At 41.7% G+C, this 13,143-nt stretch overlaps 1 protein-coding gene across 1 annotated transcript in view; it reads right to left on the reverse strand.

The window, feature by feature from the left end:
- Window positions 1-13,143, reverse strand: part of ARHGEF12 (Rho guanine nucleotide exchange factor 12) — a 65,405-nt gene that overhangs the window by 21,062 nt on the left and 31,200 nt on the right. The window contains exons 5-20 of the mRNA XM_065651907.1: window positions 11,199-11,297; window positions 10,785-10,834; window positions 9,926-9,983; window positions 8,602-8,780; window positions 7,949-8,026; window positions 7,477-7,596; window positions 6,764-6,898; window positions 5,810-5,881; window positions 4,942-5,034; window positions 4,537-4,647; window positions 3,990-4,088; window positions 3,196-3,238; window positions 2,693-2,798; window positions 1,811-1,948; window positions 1,283-1,315; window positions 521-635 (exon numbers count right to left, since the gene is read on the reverse strand). Coding sequence (XP_065507979.1) covers window positions 521-635; window positions 1,283-1,315; window positions 1,811-1,948; window positions 2,693-2,798; window positions 3,196-3,238; window positions 3,990-4,088; window positions 4,537-4,647; window positions 4,942-5,034; window positions 5,810-5,881; window positions 6,764-6,898; window positions 7,477-7,596; window positions 7,949-8,026; window positions 8,602-8,780; window positions 9,926-9,983; window positions 10,785-10,834; window positions 11,199-11,297 — 1,529 coding nt within the window. The remainder of the gene's footprint in view (window positions 1-520; window positions 636-1,282; window positions 1,316-1,810; window positions 1,949-2,692; window positions 2,799-3,195; window positions 3,239-3,989; window positions 4,089-4,536; window positions 4,648-4,941; window positions 5,035-5,809; window positions 5,882-6,763; window positions 6,899-7,476; window positions 7,597-7,948; window positions 8,027-8,601; window positions 8,781-9,925; window positions 9,984-10,784; window positions 10,835-11,198; window positions 11,298-13,143) is intronic.

A 13,143-nucleotide genomic window follows, 5' to 3' on the forward strand; every position in this document is an offset into this window, starting at 1 on the left:
ATGCTGATGAAAATAAGTAGCTACTGTGGCCAGATACACCCCTATACTGTGGGAGACAACTGAACACACTCATAGAGGTGGAATTTTGGTGGAAAAATGCAAAAGTGTGGGTGGCAGGAAGAGCAGCTTTCCTGCATCATGAAGCATGAGTTTTGGGGCAAGTTTCTCAAAAAGAAAACAGAAGTATAAAGGCCAACAGCCTGATGAGCCTTAATGAGATCCTCAAGTGATTCAAGGTTGTATTATAGGAAATATTTCTCTCTGCAAGTTTTAAGAAGGCTTGAACTGTGAAAAACGAGCAGTTAGAATTTAGGCATCTAGACAAGAAAAAGGTAACTCGTTTCTAATTCACGCAGAACCCAATTTCAACTGTTAGGTTTTCTCAGTAATCCCAGATCCTCCCGATGCAATGAAGACTGTAAAATCATCCCAACTCCTAATGTGTCATGCAAATGTGGATTTTGAATTCTAATTAATTCAACAGCTTTCAACAAATGCACTGTGGCCACAGCATGATTACCTTGATCTTTGGCAGGAACCCAATGCGGCCACGCTTCTGCTCCAGGTTCCGAGGCTCTTTAACTTTGACTCCCAGGTGTTTCATGTAAGTAAGAATCACATACTGCATTGTGGAACTTCCAAGTATATAAAAAAAGAAAAGAAGATGGAGGATAAGGAGAAATGTAATGGGGAAAATAAGTTTTCTCAAGAAAACGAAAAAGATTCTCTTAAGAAATTAGCCATTTTTAAAGAACTTGGCTTTTTTCTTGTTGTTTTTAATATGAAACAAACTACCACAGACAATCAGAAAGACTCAGCCAATATCAGAATTGTAAAGAAATTATGAAGCATATAAAAGGCGCGCCAGCTTAAAATTACACACTAAATACGTATTTGAAGTTGCATTGTAGTTTTGAGTTATGGTAAAAATAAGTAAAAGGTATGGTTGCTGTAAATAGCATAGTAAAAACTACCCAGATGGTCGTACACAAAAACTGAACAAGGCAAGACACATACAGAAAATAAATGCTAGAGCAGAATGAAACAGCTACAAAACAAAACCAAAAGGAACATGAACTCTCTTTTTACATCTGAGACAAAGGCAGTAAACTTCGGAATAAGAAGAAGTTGAGAGCAAGAGGTTGATGCTCTGAATTCAGATGAATTATGCCCTGGGATTTAGAAAATGCAAGTTTGTGGGTACAGTCAGCAGAGGGCTGTCTTGTTCTGCTCAGAAATAGGGTTATTCCTCCACAGACTAAGCCCACACAACTTCCATTACCTCTTGTCTTCTTCCAAAGGCTGAGATGTCATCCTAAACAAAAGAAAGAATTAAAAAATGAAACTCCCAACCCAATGAACACCCAGTCACATCCACTCAGAGCATCAGCAGTTGCGTAAGTGGCCTTTAGAATGTTAGAAAGTCCTGGGGTGGTGGGGGAAAAGTCAACAAAAATGAATGTTCAGCTGGGAAAACTGGATTCAGCTTACATTGAAGGAAAAAATGGGTTCTGAAGCTATAGGTCTGTACAACTGAGAAAAGGGACTCTGACCTAATAAGGCCCAAGCTGCCAATGGAAGCATTACCTCTGCTATTTGAACAGTAGTCTCCTTGAAAAGATCTATGGACTTTACCTAACTATCAGCTTACTTTTGGCTATCACTACTCCAACATACACTAATAGCAAATGGGGAAGCGACGCAAACGTAGCGACACCAAATTGCTTCTAGTTCCTAATTCCTTTGCTCTGCTGTTGTCAGGTTCGGGGTAGAAACTTCTTGACCCCCCCCAATTCTACTTGTTACTCACAAGACTTCTTCAATTTTAGCGATAATCTGTTCTGCACATGCTCTTTCCTTCTCCACTGCGTTCCTATCACGAACTCTTTCCGCGTCCAGCTTGGTCAGCTCTCCCTCTGCCAGGGTCAACCCCATACTGCGCTTCTGCCTGAAAAACAGGGAGAGGGAAGCGTCACTTGAAACTGAATAACAAGGAAAACCAACCTCTTGACATTCAGAATGACAAATAGGTTGCATTATTGGTTTCTGTACAAAAACGGAGAAGTCGTGACATTTCTCCGTAACATCTGCTATCAACATAGCTAAGACAGCCTTCTATTTATCAAGAGAGGCAGCCATTGAAAGGGTCACGAAAAAGTAGTCACTCTTTTTGCAGCATCCCAGGCTGTACATTTAAAGCGTACACTTGAATTGAGACATTTTTAGGTATGAAAAAATCCATTATCGAACACTTGTCTTGGTAGAATGTTTCATGTTGGCACAGAGCTCTTATGACTCCACATGAAAGGGCATATTAATTATGAAATTCTACTATATGCCCATGACAGCTTTCTAAAGTGGATTATTCTGTGCCCAAAGGAAAAAAAGGAAAAAAAATAAAGATATAAGCTGATTATAAAACACAATTAGTAAGAAGGATTTATATAACATCCTCTAAGTAATGGTATTCTGAAATTGCCTCAAATAGCTTCAAGGAATCCAAGCTCTAAAACTGATCTTACACTGGAGTACTTGCAATGCAGTGTCAAAAAACATTCAAGGATTGATCACAATCTTCCTATTTAGTCCAAGATTAATTACTATGTTTTACTGAGTCTGGACTTCGGTATTGGACACATTGACTGAGGGCAGGTATGAATTAAACAAAAACTACACAGACAGCTGCTGTTACCTGAAATCTTCCAGATTCCTTTGAACTTCTGCACAGACTTTATCTTGCATAGTTTGTATAAACTGGCGATGAAGCTCTTCAGGAATTAGTTCAGGTCTTCTTCGGTCTGTAAGTCAGAAGAGAAAAGTTGTCAGATCATTCTTTTGAGAACAGAGATAGTCCTCTCCACCTTAGAATAAAGTCACTCAGGTGTATACTCTAACCCAAGAGCACCAGTTTGGCTTTCACTCGCTGATAATATGAACTTCAGTACATTAAGTGTAAGCAGCTTTGGTCACATCCACTGTCATGCTAAAAAATGTACACGCTAATGTGGCCAGTGCTTCCCACCTCTTCTGTGATGTATCAGAGCACTATCCCCTCCTCAAGGAACATAACAAGTATTTATTTGTCTCTCCCTGTAACACACGACACTATGCTTGAAGTAACCCCAAGTACGTTTCAGAAACTTGCTTTGACTGCCTCAGATAGTAGAAACTGCAGAAAGTGGATAAACACCCTACCGAGCTCTAAGGAGATTTCATCGGGAACTGGAACTTTTAGATTCTGCAAAAGAAAAGAAAGACTGAGAGAATATACACAGCAAACACCAACCCAGTAAGACACATAAAACATAGAAGAAAATCCCTTTAAAAGCCAACGACTTGAACACCTGAAGCTATTAAGGGGGAGACTGCCATCCTCAATATATATATGATATGATATATGATATATGTGATATATGTGATATATTATCTATATGATATATGATATATGATATATGATAGACGATAGATGATATATGATAGATGGTAGATGATATGACATGGTATTCTATTCTATTCTATTCTATTCTATTCTAGTCCATTCCATTCCATTCTATTCCATTCTATTCTATTCTATTCTATTCTACAAGGATTATGTCATCTGAACATGTAGCCTCTGCTACACTATTGCGCCAGTAAAGAAGTTTCTCGGGCTTTCCAACAGACACATAAAATTTTCTAATCCCTGCAATAGTCACATGAATATATCAGCAATTATTAACTAAATGGCAACGTATAACAGCTAGAGCTTGCTGACGTATTACAAAATTATTTCTCCAACCAGACAATTAATTCCCCATGATTTACTGAGTTACCAGCAACTGAGGCTACATGCCATTCATCTTGCCATATTCACTGGGAACATTTAAACAAAAAACCTTTTTATTTTAGAGGACTTAAGCCCTTAGTTTTTTCCAGTTCAGGAGAGCAGAGAAAGGTACAAGTCAACTTGTTAGGTATGCTTGAAAATAAGAGAAATGAGTGGAACATACTGCAGCTCGGTCCAAGAAGAACTGGTAAAACTCAAGGAAGACACGCCGAGTCTCTTTGGAGTTGGTTTGCTTGTACAAGTCTGTGTAAAGGTAACACAACTGTGGGAAACAGGAAGGGAAGAAATTAAGCGACACCATGAGAATTCTTCTAACACCCCTAAGTCCAAGTTTTCTTTCAAATATTTCAATAAATCCACCACTGCTGGATTGAAACTCTTCCTTCTGCCCTCCAGATTGCTCAGGTAACCTCAGCTGGGCTGCCCCAGCGATCAGGGGTGGGATGGAGAGAGAGACAGAGATCAGACCTTCCCCACAGACAACTAATCCCACCACCTTAGGGTGGAATTAAATGCTTTCATGAGCTAAATGTTAAGGAAGACGTTCTCTTCATGCTTCTCTTAATTTATCTGAAATATTCTCATGCCTGCACAGGATCTGCATTTCTCTCCAGCCATTTGACTGACAATGCTACACAATGAGGTGATCCTGATACACTCTGGTTAAGACTATGAGTTTGGGTCAGGGAAACAACGCCAGACTGTCTTACCAGTGCTGCAGGGTCAAACTGGGACACCACATGATGCAGGAGAACAGCCAGGTGAGCTGGGCGAGACTTCAGGAGCTCGATGTTTTGGAAGCAGCTGCATTGCCCATTAATCTGTAGAGATATGTGGAAACTGTTGGAATTTTTCAAGAAAATGTGAGAAAAACCAAGCAGCTTTGTTCCAACAGCTTAGCTCCTCATTTGTTCAACTGGAATAAAAACTGATCAATTCTAGAATGTTTGCAATGGCATTCTAACATCCCAGGAAGAGCTTACAATAGGAACACTGAGTACAATATAACAGAATACAATTCCATGCAAAGGACAGGTAAAATAGCTCAGAATAAATACATCAAAAGGCACAGAGGGACCTAAGTTTGAGGGCGAGAGGTGAACAGTCATTCCCACCTGCTCCTGCTCAGTGTCGAAGTCGTCATCCTCTGCTCCGATGATCTGAGTCCCCACTCGGGACAGGGGACTCCCGACACTGGACTGGGAATCCTGGGGCGAGTCGGGAGCGAGGGAAGAGAGGAAGGAAATGTACAGCGCTGTTACTCTCCTGGCACAGTATTCCTCCTTCTTTACCAAGTTCAAGATGTCACTATCATTTTTATTGTCCTTCTCAGAACTCAATGGAAACCCACGTGTCTTTACACAACCCCGTTCAAGTTCGCATTTCCAAGATCCTCTTAAAAATGCTTCTCCCAAGCATAAAATCAGATGATTCAAAACCAACTGCGTTATCTACAGACATGAGCACACTAAGCACGTGGCATACAACAAATGTCATCTTAGTACAAATGGAGAAATATGACTTTGTAAAGTCAAGCAGATGAGGGGAAAAATACTTCAGAAGCCATCGTAAGGATGATAATAATACGTTCAGATAAGTCTGCAATTCCTGCTGCGTTCCAATTTTACCTGCTCTTGAGGTCACCTCTGGTAATGCCAGTCTCATAATGACTCAATATCCTAAAGAAAAGACTGTACCATTTACTGCTGGACTAAAGGAATAAAATATGTACAACTGCTCTACCTATTTTCGGTCCAGCTGTTTTCCTGCTGATTATGCATTTCTCGCCCCTCAATGGGCCTGCTCTTAAGCTCCACAAACATTTACTCAGCTGATTCATTTTCCCTGCACAATTTTAATTGCATTCTGCTTTCTAAAGCAAAGTTTATGCATGATCCATCTAGCAAGCAGGTGAAAACCAGCAAGGTTTTAATGGGCCCATTACAAGAGATGTTGTTGTGACACTTGATGTTTTGTACTCACAGTATCTTGAACCTCAGCCTTTTCTGGGCTCTCATCTGGATAAATCCGCTCCTTCAAACCACTGCGAGGACTCTGGGAAAGAAGGAAGTTCAGTTCTGGTGAGCACCAGCAAACCCATGAAAATGAGAACTGCACAGGAGGTTTTTCAGCCACAAGAGCCAAAACTTCTCCTTTCTCACAGAGTGAACGGTCAAACAGCCAAGGTACAAACAGCCAAACTAAAATGTATGACCTACATGCACAGTTTTGAAAAACACCCCAAAAAGCAACTGACTGCAGAAGCAAAGCTGTAAAATCTACTACAGCCCCTCTCCTGCATTTATTATATACAAACATGAGTGATATCTACTCAGATTTGGAGTTGGAGGAGGAATGTTTCAAAATAGAGACATGTACGTATGTTCACATTTTACAGGTATATCTGACCCACCTTCTTTTCACCTCCAACTGCTGGTACAAATTTAGCTCCTGCACCCTTAAGTTAAACAAAAAACTTAAGCCAAAACCCAGCAGAGAGTCTCAACTCCTCTGCACTAATCAGGCAGTGACTTAATTAAGGAGGAGGTGCTGAGGCACATCAACAGGGAGACCATTCGAGCACAGAGATTGATAACTAAGGAGTAAACAGACTAAGAGCCTTTACTGTTGGCAACAACTGAAGCTTATTTGGTAATCTCTGAGTTCTAAGAAAGATGCTGGCATCCATCTTTCTTTGTCTGCACACCAGGAAAATCTAATCCTGGATAAAAAACCCAAACCCACATTAGTTCTTTCCCAGTCCCTAATGGAAGTTTTCTCAGGAAAATATTTTTGCTGTGTACTGAGAAGCCTATTGCAGTAATACATTACTGAGACACGACACATATGTACGATACACAGGACAACCCAAACATAAAGAACCTGCACGAGAAAACCAAGTATAGATGCAAAGTCACGGGGCGGCTCCAGACTCACATCAGCAATGTCGCTGTTGGGTCGGGAGGGGCTGTCCCCACTGTAATCCAGTTTGCTCACACAATCCCCACTCTCTGCCTCCACTTCACTGATCTGCAGCGACTCCGTCACCGACCTGGCCGACAAGACGCCATCCTAAAAAGATAACGTGAGTTGGGAGACAGGACAGAGCACGTAGAACGTTTCAAGACACAATCCTTAAATATTAGCTGTTTCAAAACCCAGTTAGTTCACGTAATTTATAAAGCTTTCTTCACGTATCTAGAAAAGGCCATAATGCATTCCTAAAAGAAGACAACAGAAAATCACACCAAGTTTTCAGGACTGACAACATTATAGGCAGAGGGAAAAGGGGAAAAATAATACCACCTACTTTTTGGTTTCAAAAGCAAAAGCAAAGCTGGTTTAAGCTTCCAGTTATTCATTCTCCACTGTAAGAATGACTTTACAGGTTTAAGTTTTATTGACAAAATAATAAACACATGATAGTTTGCACTTATTTTTTTTAAAGCAGTTTTTCACGGATGATTTGAAAGTCCATTGTAAAGTCTACTTCATATGCTGTATTTATTGCTTGACAGCCTCTGCAAGACTAATTACACATCTCAACTCTAGAGGGTGCAATTTGTCTGTACAAGCACAGAAGAGCATTTCAGGGAACTCCTGCTTGCCCAGAGCACCATCATCCCCCAAGAATTTTCATTTTCTGTTACCTGAGCACAGCCTGTGGCTTTGGACAACTGCTCCTGCAGCTGCGGAATGTGCTTCTTCGTTTCCTGTATCTCTTTGAGCAGCCGTGTGGTGGGTGATCGGCTATATTCTTCTTGCAGAGACTGAAAAAGAATTTTATGAGCTTGCTTTCACTCCGTATCAAAGCTTAGAACTACAACCTACTACTAATCTTCATGCCATCTACACATTTTAAATAATAAACAGCACAGCTGCACTCCTACCAAGTAGATGTGACAGAATGTCTATTTTCTACAGCTCTCCTCTCTCTCCTGTGCCGTATGAAAATAACCACATTCTAGAGATTTATTGAAATCTCTCAGTAAGAGCCAAAGATGCTTCCTTGCCCAAGGATTAGATCAGATTGATGGATATGTACATTTTGGTGATTATGCACATCTTTGAATTTGCATCACACTTCGCTCCACCCCTCTCAAACTTGTGCAACTCCAGTACCTGCAGCCGCTCCTGCTCCTTCTGCAGCATCTTTCGCAGAATCTCCACCTTCTGGTTGTGGACAATATTATTCTCCTCCTAGAAAATATGGAGATGTTAAGAGTTGGGTATTTTGGTGGAGCTGGGAAGAAAGATAAGGAAAATGGATATGGTCACTTTTCATCTGCTTCCTAAATGTGAGCTCTGCAAAGCCCTACAAGAAGCACTGCAGGTTCCTAAATCCCATCCTCTGCATTCTTTCATACTTTTGAACATACCTATCAATATTTTAAAAAAAATAGAGCAAAAGTGTTTGCTTATTTGCTTTTCCTGCTCTTCTTTGCTACATGTCTGCACACTTTATAAGCCACTTTTTAATAGAAATTACAGCATGACTGGCTTGGCCCAGACAATGTATAATCTCACATCATGCAAACGGCAGCGCATCTCAGGCACAACCTGTGAATAACCCCTCAACTGTATTTGTATTATCTCAGATGGGACTGGGTATTTTTACTTGCGAAACGTGATTAAATGCCCACTGGGTCGGAGGAGAAATATTCCAATTCTAATTTGTGATTTGTGCAAGAAAAGCAAAACAACTAAAGAAAAAAATAGATGACATTTATTCCACTATTACACTGGTTCTTTGGAAAGAGAGCTTTAACTCTTACCCCCATCAGCACTGGGCTCGTGATCCTTTCTGCATTTCCCGACGTGCCAGGTGAATGGGGAGATGTCATGATGGGAGACATATGGCCAAACGCTGCCAGATCCACTTCGGAATCAGCTAATGGGATCTGGGGCGACCCCGGCGGGCGCCCCTGGACAGTGAGAGCTACATAGGAACCCGCTGCAGGGAGGAGAACAAGTCCCATTTCAGACACACTTGCAGATTTGCATGGTTGTCAGTTCTGGTTTAGAGATCTCTGTTTAAATCTCAGGTAATCCCAAAACTTTCATGATAATCGTCCATAATGAAAGCATGCAATCCAATCAGGTTGCATTGACAGTATACACATTGTCATGCCACAAAATAAACTCTGCTGGGGTGATAGGAACCACTACCACCTTCTTCCTTGTACAAGAAAACCAATGAAGAACGCACTTCCTTCAGAAACAGAAATATTTTGCAAATATAAAGCGATCTACATTAAGAGTGCCAGAACAGCTATGGTATTTAAGGTGGAATCAAAAGATGGGAAGACGCATAGTTGAGGTTTGACGGTAACTTTCAACACCAAGCTAAGGAGAAACTACAGAAACACGTATCAGCTCAACTGCGAAATCATAAAATAGAATCATAGAATCACAGAATAGCAGGTTGGAAGGGACCTCAAGGATCATCTGGTCCAACCTTTCTTGTCTTTGAGTGATTTCTGAGGCAGATATGTCCTGAAGCAGAGATCTCTGTTTTTAACGGGACTCATGGAATCTCTTTAGCAATTTCTCCAATGTTTCTTTCAAGCCAGGTCGTCTTTTAGCATCTGCTGAGTTCTTCAGAAAGTAACTTGTAACTTAACTACTATGTAACTTAAATACATGATATATGAAGAAATATCTCACCACTCAACACTGTGCAAAGAGGTTTGCTCTGATCCTAGCCCAGCAATTTTATTTGTTTTCTTCCCCTCTCTCAACCCCTTCCCCCTTTGTATTGGAAGAAACAGCGAACACTCAATCTCTATTCACTGTCTGCTTTCCACTCACAATATTATAGACCTCTCTCTCTTCAGCCTTTAGTTGTCTCTTTTTCAAACAGAAAAATACTAATCTACTCAGTCGCTCTTTTTACAAAAGCTGTTCCACGCAAATAATACCAAAATAAACATACCCTAATTTCACTGTTTCATGCATACCCTTTCTCTCTCAGCACAGGGCACAGTTAGGCCTTGTCCTTGTTACTTGACAGCTGAATCGGTCATTGGTCCTATAAAATTACATCTTCCGTGCTTTAAAGGAGCACGGTGACAATAATAGTAACCTGGATTTACTTACACTTGATCAGCTTGACCACCTCCAAATGGTTTGAGTGCGTTACGAGGGTGCCATTCACCTGGGGGACAGAGCAAGCGAACGCTGTTTAACTACCGATTTCCACCCCAAGGTCCCCACACATGCCACAATGAGCACGGACAATGAGGAACAGCATTTTTTTTTCCTCCCTATCCATTACTGTGTCTTTCAAGACACTAACAGATAATTTATCCTTCTAACAGTTGATCTCAACGAGCAGAGCTCTGTAAAAAGAAAACGACACACAAGCAACCAACCAACCAAAAAAAAGGCAAGTAATCTACCTCTGGCTGGGCAGAAAAAAAATAGGGTGGCTAATTGAATTAATCAATTAAAATGCCTGGTTGAAACCCCAGGTCTATCTGCATCAGTAGCTGCTGTAGCACAACCATAATTCTGCAGCAATGGTTTAGATAGACAGTTTAGTTACTGACCTGATATCATAGTTGTTGGGGACTAAAAGAGAACACTGATCTGGGGGCAGTCAGGGGGAAAGCAATAATCCAAGAAGACTATTTACAGGTAATTACTAACAACTCTCTGTTCCCTCTCTCCCCTACCACTTCTGTTTTTATTGTACGTGCGATACTTGAACCTTGTAGGAGGCTAAACCTACCCATAAAGTTCTGAAATGAGAGTGATCTCCACAACAAAACTAACACACAGCAGCGAGCTCGCAGAGGTCACTGTGCTGGTATCCCCAGAACACGGAAACTCAGACCATTCCTCTATCCCATGGGTGGACGCAAACATCCCAACAGACACACTGATGACATTCTTTCAGGGAAAGAGCTCACTTAACACAAAGGACCAATTTCTCTGATGATTTGAGTGCCCTTACCTTGATAATTCTATCACCTGTTTGTACTCCAGCCCGCATGGCTGCTCCATCTAGAGAAGCAAGAAGTCATTTAGTTCCGATTTCAAGAGAACCATTCAAAGCAAAAATGGTTTATGCACTTCTGTAAGTTGTGTAAGTTCCAGGCAAACCCAGCCAGGCTTCCTCTGTCTGCATCAGACTAAAATCCCTGAGTATCTACACTTCTGTTCTCGTTTTGAGGTGGATACACCAAGCCACAATCCCACCACGTTCCAAGGAGTCATTTGCTTCCTCTCAGATGCAAGAGGCCACTTTCCAAATACTGGAGGAGGCGACTTGGACTTTTCTCCTCCAGCTCATGTAAGTGTTTCATTGATTCCCATGAAAACCCCCTCGGCTGCTGTCTGGCCGGCACATTTAGCAAGTCCCGCTTACCTTCTTTGACGGACTGCACGAAGACGGGGTTGTCTCCACTGACTGTCAGCCCAAATCCGTTTTCATCCCGTTGGATAACGACACACCGTTGAACGAGACCTGCATACGAAAGGTGGGGAAAGGGCAGGAGAAAGAGGAGAGAAATACAAAGAGACACAAGCTAGGCATCAGTCCAAAACCTTATCCTCCTAGATAATCACAGAGCACTGAAAGAAACTGGTACAATACAACAGAGGGGGAAATAAATGAGACACAGAAACAGGGCATCGGTCCAGCAGCAGATAGGAATGTCAGGACAGGTCAAGCTTATTGCTTCAGTTACATGAAACAGAGATACAAACCAGCAGAGATGCAGACAGCTCCGGCACATCAGACACAACTTGAGGTAAAAGCAGCTTGTAAAGAAGAGCAGCTACGTACACGGACCAACAAGCACAATTTCCCTTTGTCGGTATTAATAGCTCTTCAAAGTACAGCAGCGGGCTGTCATGTTCCAGTACACCATCAAAAACAACAAACAACTTGGACAAGCTACTCTACAAAAGAAGTCACCGGTCCCTCAGACAAATATCAGTGGGTTGGACTAAACCAGATTTATTGATCAGGAAAAGTTCTCCCAACTCTCAGCAAAGATCTCGAGGCACCTTCTGTTCCAGATGAGAATATTGCAGAGCCAGAACAGTGAAGGACAAGACCTGGGTATTCAATTACTCTCGCACCACTATAGCTCCTTTCACTTCCCTGCAGCAACTCCTAAGTGAAAATACTGCCTACCCAGTCAGCCCTGTTCTCCTCCATATGAAAAACAGGCGTGGGAGCAGTGGAAAAGGCTCAATTCCAGCACTTGTGCAGCAGTCTGGTCACATATCATATCCCAGTAACTCCCAGTAGAAGCAAACGATGCTCTGCATAACGATCTGAAGTGAGCGGATGGAATGGATGCGAGGGGAAAGCAGAAAAGAGGAAAAAAACCACCTTTCACACCCTCTTTATCCGGTGAAGTGAAAGAACATGCCTCTCCCTTTCGTACCTCCCATTTTTCTGTATGACCGAGCTTCTTGAAGTCTCACTTCACAAGAATGACGCCCCAGGGTGAGGTGTGGGAACCAGAACATGTGCTATTGCATCCAAACAGCTCGTTTCCAAGCCTGCCGCCAGACCTACAGGTTTTATGAGTAAGACACTAACTGATCCTTCAGCTCATCCGAACTGTCCTTGTTTAAAGGCGCCGTGTGGCTCTTTCACTGAATTTCTTTCTTTTCCAGAACTAATAACCCTTGGATCCTGGAACAAACTGGTGCCAAAGCAGAGGTAACGCCGTAGGAGACGGAACACGAACAGAGGACAACTTGAGTTCCAAGAATAACCAAGTTAAACTGTTTCACAACGCAAGTCTCCATTTCACCCAAGACCACCTTTTAATTTTCAAATGGAGAGGAAACTAAAATTAGGACAATTCAAACCCGAATTACTCCATGACAGGTTTTTCCCTGTGTTTGTTCCTTTCAGACAAGAAGCAGGGGCTTAATCCTTCTCCTAACTCAACGTAAAAGCCTGGAACGAGGTCTAGGTAGGCCAGCTCACAGATACAGTGCTTGACCGAGACACACAGCAGCTTTATATTAATTTTAATGAAATTATGTGAAGGTTTTCTGAAGATATGACCTACAGAACCAGATCAGCTTTGATAGGACTCCCTGTCTGAACCAGGTAGACTAAGAGTCGTCACCTTCAAGAGCTCTCTGTGAAGAAAATGTAACAAGGAAGCTCCTCAAATCTGTCATTTGCTCGCTTTTGTTCTTTAAGTAAAATACATTCAGTTTGAAATCTGCTCAGTGGCAGAATTTTAAGACCAGAGCAGCAATGTTTTCATAACCCACATCTCATACCTTGAACACCTCATTAGACACCCTGGAATGGCCTGAAAGGAAAGCCACAAAATCAA

Source organism: Caloenas nicobarica, chromosome 26 (assembly GCF_036013445.1).
Source record: "Caloenas nicobarica isolate bCalNic1 chromosome 26, bCalNic1.hap1, whole genome shotgun sequence".
Classification (NCBI taxonomy): domain Eukaryota; kingdom Metazoa; phylum Chordata; class Aves; order Columbiformes; family Columbidae; genus Caloenas; species Caloenas nicobarica.